General features: G+C 51.0%; 1 protein-coding gene across 1 annotated transcript; it reads right to left on the reverse strand.

The window, feature by feature from the left end:
• Nucleotides 1-330: 330 nt before the first annotated feature.
• NMB (neuromedin B) lies at nt 331-4,972 on the reverse strand. Its single transcript, XM_072870611.1, has 3 exons — nt 4,797-4,972; nt 4,045-4,247; nt 331-600 (listed from the first exon to the last, which is right to left on the reverse strand). Exons 1-3 carry the CDS (start codon nt 4,930-4,932, stop codon nt 553-555), a joined length of 387 nt encoding a protein of 128 aa, XP_072726712.1. The 5' UTR covers nt 4,933-4,972; the 3' UTR covers nt 331-552.
• Between the last annotated feature and the right edge of the window lie 10,487 nt (nt 4,973-15,459).

The following is a 15,459-nucleotide window of genomic DNA, read 5'->3' on the forward strand; positions in this document are numbered from 1 at the left end:
GGCAGGGACCCTGCTTGAACCAGAAATCCCAGCAATGCCATGAGCAAGATGCTTTTTGCTTTCAGGAGGGTTTGCTGGTAATCTCTCCAGCCAAGAGGGTTATAAAGATGCTCCAGTAGTGAGTGGTGTAATCAGCTCACCAAGCTTGTAATTTTGTCATGCAGCAGTTAGGGCTTCCTTCAGTGAACAGAGGCTGCAGGGACTGAATCCAATCCCCTCCTGGCTGCTGAGAGCCAGGAGCTTCCCTCTGTCCCCCATTCTTCCTGCACAAGCCCTGGGGGGTCTGCCTTCCCACCTCCACAGAAAAGTCTGAGCTAGTCTGTGCAAAGAGCCAGTTTTATTCACAGGGGCACATCAGACATCAAGAAAGCAGAAAACATACAGGAAATATACAGGGAGGCTCTGCTTTTCATACAAGCAATCACTATTAACAATATTACAGAAAGAATAAATAAAAGTGATGTTGCTACAGTAACCCACAAGGATGATGCTCTCCTCCATTTGCCATGCACAGCCAAGCCTGCAGACCTCATCCTCCATGGCTGTGCTTCTTCAGTTTGAAAAATACTTCTCCAGCACCTTTTCTAGAAGCCCTGTCTCCTGCAAGAAAAGGCACAACAGTGAGACGCTGGGTCCCATATACAGCCTCCACCAACATCACCTGCCAGGTACCATGGGGCAGAAGATCAGACAAGTGCCCCATGCTGGACCATGATGGCACCTTCAGGGGTGACTTGGGACAACACACAAGAAGGAAAGAGCCAGGAGCCCGGCTCCTGCCTCCCATCCTGTGCTCCAACAGCTGGACCACAGCTGACAGACATCAGAAGCAAACTTCACCAGCCCACTGAGACTGCAGCCACTGGGTTGGGCTTTAGGAACAACAGCAGCCTCAGGGCCTGATTCAGCAGGGAGCTATGCAAGAAGGCAAAAATACACAAAACACAGCAGGGAAGAATTACAGAGGGATTTTGTGGGATTGTGTACTGCCCAGAGGTCCCAGAGCTACACAGGGCAGCATCTGCCTTCATGCAGAAGGGTCCTCCCCACACCCCTGGAGCCACTCCATGCACATGGTCTCACCCTGTCTGGCTCCTGGAGAAATACTGCCACACACCCAAGAAGATGACAAGGGATGGGGACAATCCTCCTCTGCTAGCCAAATCCTTGTCACACACAGCAACAGGGTGGCACTGTGAAGCCCCAGCATGCTGAGAGCCAAGCCTTGCCTGCCACATGTGGTTAAAAAGACAAATCATAAATCCCTGTTTGCAAACCCCTTCTGCTCTGTGCAACTTCTGCCATCACAAGCACAGAGCAGCACAGGGGCTCCCACTTTGCAAAGGGATGGGAAACATCTTGAGACAAAACCCAACAGCAGCAGGCAGGACTAACCCACATGAAGGGTGAGCAAGCAAAAAGACTAAGCCCTGGGATTTATTTAATGCTTAGAGGGGCTCCACAGAAAGGAAGAACCTGTTTGTGAATGATCAGTGACACCCTCAGAAAAGGAAAAGCCCATTGGGTTTTTCAATAAAAGTCAAGTTCCCTTGATACTTATCCTGCCACAAAGCACAGCATGTGTGCTGGAGCAGCAGAGCAACACTTAGAGAGCAGGTTAATTCCTGCTTTGCTGACCAGGGAGTCCCAAGGAAGGGAGAAGCATCTTTGTTTTTCTAAACCGAGTTGAGATGGAAGTGACAGATCCTGGGCAGGGGGTAGACAGAGAATTTCACAGACCAGAGCTATTAAACAGCTTGTTAGGCATATGGCAAACACAGCACACAGATCAGCTCAAGCACAGGCTGGGTGCTGACTCCAGGTGTCCAACAACAGTCACACTGAGGGAGAAAGCTGTCAGGGTGGCAGGAATTTGCATTGGCACCACTGTCACCCACAAGAGCAAGAAAAATAAAGTCCCACAGAAAAGTGTAACACAGACAGCACTCAAAGGCACCAGGTAGTAGTAGTCCTGTAATATCAACCGGCATCTCGGAGGCAAGGATGCCCTGGGGGACGGGTGTCAAAGAAAGGAGCAGGAAGGCAGGAGTTGAGTCTAGTGAGGTGCTCAGAGGTGCCTGAAGGGCAGAACCAGACCTATCACACAGCAAGGTCTCCACTGCCACCAAGAGGACAGCTGACACAGCAGGACGCTGGCCAAGGAGAGGCAAGAGGTAGGAGTCAGCTGCACATCAGTAACCTAAGCTGTGATGCCACACATGTGCAGGGCACCCAGAGAGGCACCCTCCCACCATAGAGGCATTGGGGCAGTGAGGCAGGCAGCTGGCCAGCATCTGCTTGACCATGAGCCAAATCACCCTCCAGCAGCAGAGCTCTGACACCCAGCACACATGTGCCAAAGGCTGATGTCCAGTGCTGGGTGCTACCCCTGGCCAGGACCTGCCTTTGAGCACTGGGAATGAGCACTGACAGGGCTGGCAGGGCACCAGCGCCCAGCTGGCAGTCTTAAGACACAGCACCAGCACTCGGGATAGCCTCTGCCCAAGCAGATCTGCAGTGCAAGCAGTGAACATGTGACTTACCTACACAGAGGAGAGCCACAAGGATCTCTTAAACTTACACTGCATGCTCACAAACATCTTAGCCGATGACGCAGGGCAGCACATCCACCAGCTCTCCCATTACCTCAGGCAGTTAATGCAGCAAATACTCTTCTCCTCAAAGGCTCCCCAGGGAGGATGGAGAAGGGTCCAGAACCTTCACAGCCCTCTCCTCCCTTTCAGCTGCATCCAAGAAGCAAAAGCTGCAGCAGCACAGCAGCCACAGCACCTTAAGGGGAGCAGGGTGGGCTGGTGTCTTCAGCCATGCCCAGCTGTATCTTCATGGTGGAAAGCCCTCTATCCCAATGAGACCAGCTCTCTAGGAAAGCCTCAATTTACCTTAGTCTGCTGAAACCAAGTCAAGAAGGTGCTTGAACAATCAGTGCCACTCAGGCTCACATCCCTGCAACTCTGCTCCACCTGTGCCTTCCCAAAAAAAGCAAAGAATAGGAGCAACCACTGCCTAAACCTGGATAACAGAAGTAGTTTTACCTGTGCGCAGTGTTACTGGATAACTCCTCAAGTACAGCAGCTCAGTGGGACAGCACATGTAGGACCCACCTAAGAGGATTTCATTCCTTTTAGGTTCTAAGTTACTTCCTGCAGTGACTAGAAAGGGCAAGACACCAGGGAAGCATGCATGAGGCAACAGACAAGCAGAGCCACACAGACCGAGCAATTCCATCTCCGCATCCTGTGTGAGGATCTGTGTGTCCATTGCTCCCAGGGGCAGGTTTTCCACTAGGAGTTGGGTGAGGTCCGAGGCAAAAGCCACACCGAGGAGGCTAAGGATCTGCTGATACATAGTGGGACTACTAGAGCTCCCGTCAGCTCCCTGAGGCCTGCTCTGCAGCAGTATAACTAATGAACACATGCCCTCTGCAAGGCAAGCTAACAAAGCTACATGCCCCTCAGTAATGAGGGATCCCAACCACAGCAACACAGACCCAAGATGGGGGCATCGGAAGCCCAAGATCTCTTTGCAGGACAGCCTCCTTTCCCTTCACATATGGAGCTGTTTCCCTCTTGGCCTCCCTCTACAGAAATAGACAGGAGAAAGGATTTCCCTGTCTCTGCAATGGCTGGAAAAGGGGACTTTTCTTCACAGCAGCCACAGTGGCCAGCCAGTCTCTTCTGCATCTGGCCAAGAAAGACCCAGATGCTTATGAACAACCCCTAAGCTGCAGATTACCACTATGACAGCTCCATCACAGCATCCCTTGCTCATCCTCATACCCTTCCCAAGCATTTGGGACTATTAGCTACTGCCCAGCTAGACACAAGCCTAGGGAGATTTCTCCTCTGCCCCTTCCTGGCTGGTCTTAGGAAGTGGTTTATGGAGGGTTAACAGGAGCAGAAGGGGGGAATACACCTCTAGTAGCGGTGCAGATGCTCCCATCTCCAGCAAGGCTCGCTGTTGCAGATTAACATCTCCACCACCTCCCTGCTCTGAGCATCTCCCTCTATCTTAGTCAATATTCACCTGGTCAGTGAGGTCATATTTTCCTTGGTTCTCATCCAAAAGTCTTTCTTGCAAGAGGATTTTCAGGAGCTCACGGGTAAGCAGTTCCATCATGTCCTCCAGCAAGGCTCTGAGAGAAGGACTGAAGACCATCGGCACTGCAGGCTCCTCTGGCGACTCCAGGTGCGGAGAGCCCGTGACACTTTTCTTCCCCATGAAGTGACCTGCAATACAACACACTTCTGTGTCTGCAAAAATGCCTGGAGGGAGAAAGGCAGGGGCTCTGACTGAACAATGCTAAGCTGTGTTGGCATGAGGTAGCACATAACAAGTCAACGAGAAGCACTGAGCAAACCTAATGCCTAAATTAGCAAGTACAAAGTACTTGTTGTAGAGTACTTTGGAGAGGAGAAAACCAGAAATCCCAGGTCCTCCTTCAACACGGGACTTCAGGAAACTTCCCTCCTGCTGATGGGATTTCTGGGGTTAGAGAGATGCTGGACCTGTCACCAAGAGATGCAAACCCCTCCAGGGAGGACGCTGCCTCACCCCTGCCTTGGTTCTCCTGCCCATCACGGGTCTTGCCGGGGCAGGGCTCGGCGAGCCTCCCAGCATCCCACTCTGCTCCACAGGGCGCCGAGGGAAGCAGGGGGCTCCCCACAGGCAGCCACGGGGCAGGGGGAGGCAGAAGGTCAGGGCTGAGCCGGGCAGCCCGCGTCCCACAGCTGCTCCACGACACGCGTGTCCGTGTCCCCGTCCCCCCACCCCGGTACCTGTGGCCCAGAGGTTGCCGCGGGGATTGACTTTGATCTTGGCCGCCTGGCTGCGGTGCTCGGCGAAGTCGAGGTGGACGGCGGGCCCCAGCGCGGCGCCGCACAGCAACAGCAGGAGGCAGCTTAGCACCGCCATGGCCGCCCCGGCGGGACCCGCTCCCGCCTGTCGCGGCCGCCCCGCCTTATAGGCCGCGGGGGGGCGGGGCCGCGCGCGGGAGGGCGGGGTCGAGGAACGCCCCGCCCCGCCCCCGCCGTCAGCCGTTGGGCTTCCCACCCTCCCGCGTCCCGCTCCCCTCTTCCCTCTGTCAGGGTCAGGAGAGACCCCGCTTGCTGCCCACATCCAGGTGGGGCGCGACCCGTTAACCACAACCCCACAGGAGCCCCACAGGCTCCTTACCCCTCTGCTTGTCCCCCCATTCCGAACCATGTCATCCCACCACCTGGATGTGGTGGGAGACAGTGCCAGATCTACCGCTGAGGTGAATGGCGAGGTGAATGGCATCGCTGGTCTACCCTCACCCACAAATCCTGTGGTCCTGTCACAGGAGGCAATCACAGTGGGTTTATCCCTGCTCAGCCCAGGCTGCCTGTTCCCCATTACCTCCTGCTTCTCCATCTACCCAGGAATACACTCTAGCAGGACTTGCTCCACAATTTTCTCCATGATGTTACAAGTGGCCTTGCAAGGACATCAGTCAGCACCCATGGTGACCTCTCAGCACCCTTGAACACCGCCTCTCTGGGCTCACAGATTTCTATGGGCCAAGCTCTCCAACTAATAACCACCCTAACCCTCATCCACTGTTGGTTATTCTCTCTGAACCCTGCCTCCAGGTACACAGCCTGGGAGACCTTGTTGGTGAAGACTGAGGCAAAGAAGGCATGGAGTACCTTAGCTTTGTCTGTGTCCACTACCATTTGCCCCAGTCAGCAGTGGTGCCTTTGTGAACACTTTCCTTCTTCAGCTTTCTACAACTAAAGGAGTTTGTTGAGATGTGCAAGGAACATCAGATCTTCTACAACTAAAGTAGTACTAGTTGTAGAAGATCTGATGTTCCTTGCACATCTGAACAAACCGAGCTTTGGCTTTCCTAGCATTGTTCCTACAAGCCCAGGTAACATTTCCATATTTCTCCTAATGGCCTGTCCATGCTTCCACCTCGTTCATACTGCCTTTTTGCACTGGAGCTCAGTCATGAGTTTCATTCCCACTTTAGCCAAACCCATCTCCCAGTACATCTGCTTGTGTACCTAATTATTGGGATGGATTTGGAAGATCCTGTCCTTCACCCTTCGGAACTGCCTCCCACAGGATCCCACCTACCAGCTCCCTGAACAGGGTGAAGTCCAGAGTCTGTATATCACCACTCACTTTTTCCACACCCTTCGGGATCTTGCAGATCCCTATTTCCTGATCACTACACCCAAACCTGCCACTGATCATCATGTTCCCTATCAGTTCCTCCTCTCCCATTAATGGGATGGAGCTATGCATGCCCAGCAACAGCACAGATGGAGCTGTGCCCAGCCATGCCATGGACAGAAATAGTGAGGGCCTGGGACATGGACTGTTTATGCCCAGGGCTCAAGTAAAGTGGAGCCTGTGTAAAACTGGAAACATTTGATCAAAAGACCTCTAGACGGAGGTTGTGCTCTATTTCTTCTTCTCACCTGCCTGCAGCCCACAGGCACTTTCAGGCTCCCCCAGGTCCCACATTTATGCAGGAGTGTTCTCAGGGGTTGTACAGCTGCAGGACAAACCTGTGTCTGAAATGGTAAAGAAAAGATGAGTAAGAGTGCCCAGAAATCTCACCCAGCATGCTGGGCTTTGAATTAGCTCCAGTTTGTATTGTATACACAGACCACTGTCAGGAAGCAGAAGGTCTGAAGGGTTGGGGGCTGACCAGGATCAGGGGGCCAGCAATGCAGCTCTGTCACCAGCCACAGAACCTGAGAAGCAAGCAGAGCAAACTCAGGGACGGTCACCAGGTTGAGAGAGAATCCAGATCATCAGGCACATTCATGGTGATGAGGTAGGTCCCAGGGCAAGCTGCAGGTCAGCATGAGATCTGGTGAGGGTAACCAGGGTCAGACACAGTCCAAACAGGTCCATAGTGGTGAAGCAGGTCTGAGAACAGGTTGAGAAGTCAGTCCATAGCCAGGCACTGCCAAGCTGGAGACCGATGCTCCTACAACGTAGATCAAGCAGAGACGAAAGGCCCAGGGCTGGGCTTAAATGGGTTCCTGGGCCCATGGGGGTGGATGGTGGAGGCCCCACGTGAGACCCATTAAGGCCTATTAGTGTCCTCAGGGCCCTGACAGCTTCTGCCAAATTTACAGCTCCATGACTTTGCAAGGAGGTACTGGCTGGTGGGGGAGGAAGTGCCTGAGATGATCCAATTCTCCTGAGAACTGGCACAGGGAAGATTTATTAGCAATGCCCTTCTCAGCATTTACCACTGTTCAAAAGAAAAGAACTAGAGGTGATGCGTTCCTCTTTAACAGCAGGGGGTTAGAGTCCAAACTGCAAATGCAGCTCTAATGTTACAGGGAGGAAAAAAATTAAAAAGTACTCCTGCATTAGATGTGCATCCTTCCAAACTGTGCATGCATCCCCATGGGTGGCCAACTGGCCAGTCAGTATGTGGTCCCTTACTGTCTGGGAGGTGTGCCATGCTGATGGGCATGGCCAGCTAGGAGATGTTGCCTTCCAATTGGTCCACCACCCATCAGGGAGGTGGCTGCCTCTGCTAGCCTTGTGTCTACGTGTGCTGGAGGTCCTGGACTGCAACAGGGAATCTTGCTCCACTTTCTCACCACACTCCTTCCCTGACTGTGTTCAATAGGTGTATTGCTGAGTAGGGCAGTGCTAGGCCCACGTCTCTGCTCACCTTTTGAGGTGATGGCCCTTTTGGGCACTACCCATGCACTGTGTGGGGTGCGTGAATACAATGCCCGTCATGGATATGGCATTTGCAGCACCACGGCCCTGACCCTCATGCTCACATCGTGGCAGCTTCATCTCCTCCATCAAGTCAGCTGAGAGAGGAGCCCTGAGGCTCTCTGTCTTGGTGGTGCCAAGTGGCTGTGACCATCAATTTGGCTCTGATGTCCCCTGTCAGTCCTCACAAGCTTTGTGGGAAGGTTTCACCAGTGTTTGATTGGGCTGCCTGGGATGATGCTCATGATTCCACTCTGATCTGATTTTCAACTAGACACACAACCAGAACCAACACAGATCTTTTAACTTTTTCAGCTGGAGACCACAGGCTGCGTCATTTTGGTCAGGGTGTGAGAGGGGGAACACCAAGGCTGATCTGCACTGCCCTATCTGTGCAACTACCTTCCAGAGAAGGCAGGAGTATTTGCAGGGCTGCTGTTGCTGCAGCTGGTGCTCCAGCTGCGCACGTGCACACACACACATGCTTATCTATTTCCTCTGTCCTGTGTCCCTCCTCCAATGCCCTGCACTATCACTACATACTGATAACACACAGCTTGAAATGGACTGACATAATCTCAAGCTTTTTTTTCAAAACAGTCTTAAATTCACTTGTGGTTGCAAAAGTGGTGGAAATTCGGGGTGTCTGGAGAAGGCTTGGGATGTAGTCAGGGCAGGAGGAGGAGGATGTGAGGTCCAGAGAGGGTGCTGGATGTGAAGGAAGAGCCTGGTACTCCTCAGCTCTGGCACAGATTAGTCTGGTTTCTCCTCGCACTGGGAAAGGGGTGTTATCTGGGAAGCTGAGCTGCATTCCTCCATTGATGCTTTGGAGCTGCTAGCTCCACTGCATGTGCAAGCAATTTGTGTGCTGCTTTTCCCCCAGAAATGCCAGGGCTTCACTCAGGCAGCTGCAGCGTGCTGGTGGGGTGGGAAACCTCTCCCTGGGTCAGGGTCCAAACTCTGCCTGGTGGCCCAGCAGGACTGGGTCTGGCCTGGCACTTGCTATAGCCACTGTGTCCCTGCACACCAGAAGCCAGAGGTGGGGAAGAGTGAGATGAGGGATTACCTGTAGGATTATGGAGGATGAAGCCAGGGATGAAGTGATACCAATTACAGAGAGGGCAGAGAAAAGACCCCCGGGCAATTACGGCACCTACTGAAGCGTGACAGAGGTTAAGTCCTGCTCCTTCAGGGCAGCACAGTGCTCCTAGGAGATTAACTGAGAGGGGCAGGCAGCCCCAGGGACAGAGGATGGCCAGTGGGAACCAACACAGCATTTCAAACAGCGCGAAGGCTTCTGTGCTGATCTGATTTTAACTAAATACACAACCGAACTGATACACATCTTCTCTCTTTTTCTGCTGGTGGCTGCAGGCTGCACATGTTACCTCGGTCAGGGTAGGAGAGGAGGAACAGGTATTTCTGATCCCAGTGGTACTGATGAGGGACTGCAAGGCCAGCTTGGGAAAGGCTGGGAAAAGGAAATCAGGGAGTTCCTGCCCTGTTGCAGTGTCATTATAAATGCTTGGAAACTGAGGGGACACTGGATTAATTGCTGAGTACCGAGGCTTGGCCAGATGGGGCATGTGTGGGAGATGTGAGGCCATAACCCTGATTTCAAGCCTGGGAAGAGCAATGGAATTGTTGCTCAGGGACTTGGTGGAGGCTGGAAGTGGGAGCACGATTCAGGGCAGCCAGTGGGGTTTTTATGGAAAACAACTCATGAAAGGGACCCAAGCTCACTGCTCACTGAGCAGCAGCATTGGTGCTAAAGGAAACTGCACAGCTGTAATCCAGGCAGGGCTTTGAGAACACTGATTTCATCCTCTGCAGCAGTCTCATTAAAAACTAGCCCCAGACACCAACAGACAGATCCTGAGCAGGAGGCTCAGCACAGCTCACCCTCTTCAACGGCATGATTACAGCTAAGTGAGTTTTCCGATGAACATGGCACGGGTGCTGAGCAGCCCCCTAGGCAGGCATGGATGCTTGACAAGAGGGGTCCATCCAGAGGGTGTTTTACTGCTCCTGGAAATAAGGACTGCAGCTTGGTCATATGGGGCTGGAGTGCGCTGATCACACTGTGGCCAAATTACTCCATTCCTGGGAAGGCAAGAGGGCTGCCCCCTCCCTTGTCACCCTGAACCTGAACAAATGCAGCCTGAGAGGTGGCTGCAACAAAAGTGGCATTGCTTACAAAGGGAGACCAGGTTTTCTCTGGATTTTTTAGTCCGTATCTTCTTTGCAAAGAGGTGACATTGTTCCTAATTTGGGAAAAATAACTGGCACCCTGGACCTGCCTGGGAGAGGCACCATAACCTGAACTCCAATCCCCAGTCACCAGTGTGGCAGGGTTTGTGATAGATTTTCTGCCTCTGCCTTCCTCCAACTTTGGCACACACAGCTGGGCCCCCCAGCGCCTGCACACCCATCTGCCAAGCAGACAGGGAGCCCACACTCCGTAGCAGATGAGGCTGGAGCCTGCTGAGACCTCCAGCATTCAGGGCAGGAATTGTCGCTGCAGCGCTCCTCCACTGCTTGCTCTCTCCAGCTCAGCAGAGGTTCACTTTCCCAACTGTTACCAGCCACCAAAGGAGTCTTCCCAGCTTATACATCAAAAAAGGCACTACAAATTCTATTTTAGAAATTTATTTTGCTGGCAAAGGTCACTGCACTGGCTTCCACAGGTGGTGCAGGAGATCAGCCTGTTGGCCACCAGCTTCCTGCAAGGGCCTCACAATGGAACCAGGGACGGACAGAGGTGACTCAGCAAACGTCTCGGGCTTCTGATAGATGGTTACGTCCTCGAAGCAGAGCATGCGTCTGCACAGAGCTAACCGTCCCCTCTCCGATGGGATTAACCCTCTGGGGCTGGGTGAGAGCAGCCTGCAGCCACCTCTCCGCAGCCCTGCACAGATCCACACCTGCCAGGAATGGTCCCTTTTCACCCAAAGCAGCCTCAAAGCTCCAGGGATCCTTAGCTTGCACCATTGGTTTCCCCTGATGCCTCCAGTTGGAGGAAACAGTGATTGTCTGTTTTGCTCTCTGTTTTCCCTTAGTAATTCTTGCACGCAATTTATTTTCTCAATGGCTACTGGCCACTGAACTGACATTTTCATAGCACAATCTGTTATGACTTCAACGTTCCAGATGGTAACACTTAACTCAGAACCCGTTGTTTTATAAATAGAGTTAAAATTGTTTTTCCCCCTGTGCACCATTTTATATTATATACATTTGAATTTCATCTTTTTTATTGCCCAGTCTCTTTCCACAGTTGGCCTTCATCCACACAACCCTTTGTATCAGCAGCAAACTTCAGTATTTGCCTGCTTCTGCTGATCATTTTTGAATATGCTGAACGCAGTCCCTGCACAGCTCCCTGGTGTTTTCTGCTACAGAGATTGTTGCCTCCTACCTTTTGTTCCTTACCTTTTAGCAAATGATTTCTCCCTGCAAGGACCTCACCTCCTGTTCCAGGGCTGCTTCCTTTCTTTAGGAACCTTTGCCGAGGGACCTTGACAAATACCTTTGGGAAATCCAGGTGGATGATCCCAGTGGGCTCACCTTGCCCATACACCTCCTAACTCTTTCAACAAGCTGCAAGTCTACTCTTTTAAGCAGCCCTACCCCTTTTGAGTCCACAGATCTGGTTTACACCCTACAGATCCCTGCATCTCCACCTCAGCCACCATTCCGTCCCTTGGCGCCATGGTGGGCTTGACAGAATGTGTGCTCACCACAGCAAATAGCTCAATGCTTTCAGGTTTGCATCCCTTCAGAGCCCATGGGCAGCTCTGCCCAGGCCTGGGGGTTCGTTGTTATCCTCTTGGTCACTGATCTCTTCTGCAGGTTCTTCCAGTGCTGGTGTCCAGGAGCTGATGGCAGCACAGGACACCTGGGGTGCCCTGTTCCTTATCAAAGAGCAACTCTTGTCTGTGTTGGGCTACCATGAGTAGTAACAGACCTGTGAAATGAGCACTATTAGCAAATCCTCCAAATGTACCTAATGACGAAGCAAAATTTCACCAGGGAAAGAAAGGAGACCTTTCCATAACTATGCAAAATAAATGTATCTAAAAACTGCACAGCTAAGAGGGTCTTGCTAACACTGAGCTACTAATGAACAAATGTAACAGACCAGCCTGGAAATACCATGGTTCACAGGGTTTAAAGCAAGGTCCATTTTGTTTCTTCTCAGTTGAATTATGCTTTGATACCTTGGCATTGACTAATGCATCTCCCAGAGAGGTGGCCAGTCTGGCCTGGGAGAGACTCCGAGCTGGAGAGCTCCAGAAACACAGTGCAGGCACTCCCAGGCCCTGCAAATATCCACCTGGGTAAGCAAACACATGCTAAAAACCAATGGCTCTAATAAAAAAACAAATAGCAAAAGCCTCAAATCCCCCTATTTGTCTCTTTCACAGAGCTCCCGGTGCCAATAAAACCCTTAGTAGCGGTTAAGTTGTTTCAGCCTCTTCTTCACCACTTCTCCAAAGCCACATCAAATTTAAAGTCCTGCCATATGCTTGAGGGTCTGTTTTGATGCATTTGTCTCTTGTTTACAAAGATTAAATCCCTCTGTTACATTCATTCATCCACAGGCAACAACTGTTGTTTGTAAAAGATAAAATTTGAAATCTTGCACATCTTGTTTTCAACTCTTTTTCAATTTTCATTTAAGCCATAAATGAGTTGTGGTTTTCCCTAAGGTTTCCTACTCACTCCACACCCGCCGGACACAGTACAAATAACTGCTCTGCAAGAAGACTTAGAGAACAAAATCTTGTTTTCTTGCAGGCAAATCCAGGCCTAGCTCAGAAGTGTCCCAACCAGAATTACATGGCAGAAATCTGACATCCCAGTTTGAGTGAATTGAGGTTCAGAGAAATTACATTGAAGTTCATTTGCTCCATGCTATTTTTACTTCTGTCTCTGGAAACTGAAACCCTGCAAGGTTAGTTTCTACAGGGGAAGGAGAGATTGGAAAGGAAAGGTGATAGCAAGATGCTTGGCAGAGAGCACTCTGGGAATTGTTTTTAAATTATTAAACAGAGGGAGCAAAAAAGTCAAGAGATGAGGAGCTGCACAGACAGAGCAAGAGACAGTGAGTGTGTCTGCTCCATCCTGGATCACAGAGGGTGCATTTCTAGTCCATCCCTAATTAGACTGTTCCACTCTGTGGAGATACCTGATTTCCCCCAAGGTTTAGGGAGCTCTGCTAGATCAAGCATTCAAAGGACCTGCTAGAATTGAACATGTGTATGAATTTCCCCATAAGCAGGAAGAGGTTCAACACATGATGTGCTCGGCCAGCAGGACCTGGCACATAGGCAGGCCCTGCTGCACGGGGAAGCAGGACTATGTGTGAAGGAGCTGGTGTTTTTTTAAAGAAATTGAGGGGTAAGCAGGGACGAGCACACAGCAGCAGAAAAGCTGCTACCATGAAGAGGGGCTCCTCGTGGCTGGGCAGACTACCAACCAGCAAGGAATCCACCTGATTATGGCTAAGTAGATCCAACAAGGCAGATCCCCCAGGAAAGCCACCTTGCCCCTTCCCATGTGCTGACTCCAGCACGTGTCAGGTTGGTGGAGCTATCTCTGCAGAGACCTGCTGCTTCCTGATGGGTGAGCAAGCTGAAGCGGCTGGGTGCAGACAACAAAGGGATGGAAGTATTGCAAGGGAAGGGAGAAGGTAAAAGGGGCAGGAAGCTATTAAATTGTCTCAAAATGCAGTGTAGGTGCTATTTCTCTTTTCCTAGCAGCCAGCGATGAGACAGTCAGACCAGTCATCTGCTATGCATCAACTACCACCAGGAGCAGCTGACACTGACAGGAACTGTGAAGGCTGTGCCTTTCTGGCATCACCCAGGCACACCTTGCAGTCTGAGGACTGGAACCAGGACACTCCTCACCTGATTCAGCCACCCAGTCACTGACAACGTGTGGGTCTTCAGCCTGCATACGTAAACATCTGCTTTGCATTTCAGGAGCCATCCCCAAGTGACATGCTCTGCCTAAGCCACCTCTCCTCTCCTTCTTTTGGCCAACGAGCTTAGCCCGTTCTGGGAGCTGTGCCCTGGGTTTGTATTCATGCATTTCTCCAGCAGGAAGTGGTCTTATAACCATGCATGGAGAAGACTTTATCTTACAGATTCTCCTCAGAAAAAATAAGGTTGACCTGTTCCGATTTTAAGGGCAGGAAAACCACCATGAGATTACCCAGTCTCATTAAAGAAAGCATGCAACCCATCATCTTACAAGTCCAAGCCCTAGAAACCCCTGCTGAACCATAAGCAGTGACAGATCTGGATGAAACAGTGTAGTGCTTATTACTGTTTAGCCAACAACTGTGTGTTCAAGCATCATAAACACACAAAGACAGCCTTCGTCTCAAGGAGCTTCAACTTTCAGCACATTACTCCTCACAGCTCACCTCCCATCCATCATGCATTCACTTATGCATTTAGCTTCAATATGAAAAAAAAGCCACCCAACAAAATTCTAGCAACAATCAGAAATAGCCCAGCTTTGCTTTGCTCTGTGGAACAGCCCATGAACGAATCTGTGCCTTGAACTGCAGATGTGATTGAACAGTAATTAAGCAATGAAATTGCCTACCAGAAAACCTGCTCTGTTTGGCTGTAACCACAACAGAGACAGAAGCAATCTTAGCCCTGGCAGATTTTTTTTTTTTTTTTACCTTTATAAACCAGACCTTTCAACACCCACATACTTTACAAACAAATCCCATTCCTGTTGTGACACAAAGATCTCCATCTTTCCTAAGCCTTAAGTCTCAAAGGCTTTGCTGCAGCTGGCCAGACAGCTTTATCTTTAAAAAAAGAATAAAACTGAAATAAAAAACAAAGACATATCAAGTTCTAACAGCAAAACCCCTGGCTCTACGGGAGCACAGCAGTGCTCACCAAACATTTGAGCATTAGCACCCAGCTGAACCAGAGATCCTGCACGTTCTGTAGCTTTTCTGCTCAGCAAAGCAGAGTAAGTCTGGCAGGGACAGAGCCAGCAACAACTCTTTGTCATCCTGCCTCCACGTTCTCAGTTTCCAGCTTGTGCAGGCTCGTCCCCAGCACCCTCTCTTCCCACTGTGACAGGAAAGGCGTTACAAGGATGCAGGAGGTAGTGTGGGAGCTGGTGGGCGTTCAAGCTGTGAGTGGATTACCTGCTTATTTATCCTCACTCTAATTAGAGCCAACATCTCATTTCATGACTGCAGATAACACAGAACCATGTTCTCAGCTACACTGAGCTGAAAATAGGCAGAATGCAGGCCATAGAAATGAATTCCCAAATCTCACACCGCAGCCCCTGATTTAGGGCAATTGTTTCTGTTCTTGAAGTGTCTGCAAACCCAGATGAGAGCAACCCACTGAAGCTGGGCTGCAGCAGGCTTCATCCCACCCTTTACCCCAACTACCCTGCATTTTTTAAGTGCTTCCTGCTCAATTACTTCACATGGCATACTGCGAGAGCAAGGCTGGGAAAGGCACACCTTCCTGCAAGTGCCCAAGTGTGGGTTTGCACGCACATTGGCAAGGAGTGTGTGTCCTCAGCCGCACTGACTGCTGCCACCTGCTGCCAGTAACCCGCAACGCCAGCAAGGTAATCGCCACAAGCAGGAGGGGTACGTTATTATTTCCTAACATCTCAGAATGACCATTTCTTTTCTCTCAGAACTGGGGTTTCAGCAGATGCTCT

This window comes from Ciconia boyciana, chromosome 8 (assembly GCF_034638445.1).
Source record: "Ciconia boyciana chromosome 8, ASM3463844v1, whole genome shotgun sequence".
In the NCBI taxonomy this organism is placed as follows: domain Eukaryota; kingdom Metazoa; phylum Chordata; class Aves; order Ciconiiformes; family Ciconiidae; genus Ciconia; species Ciconia boyciana.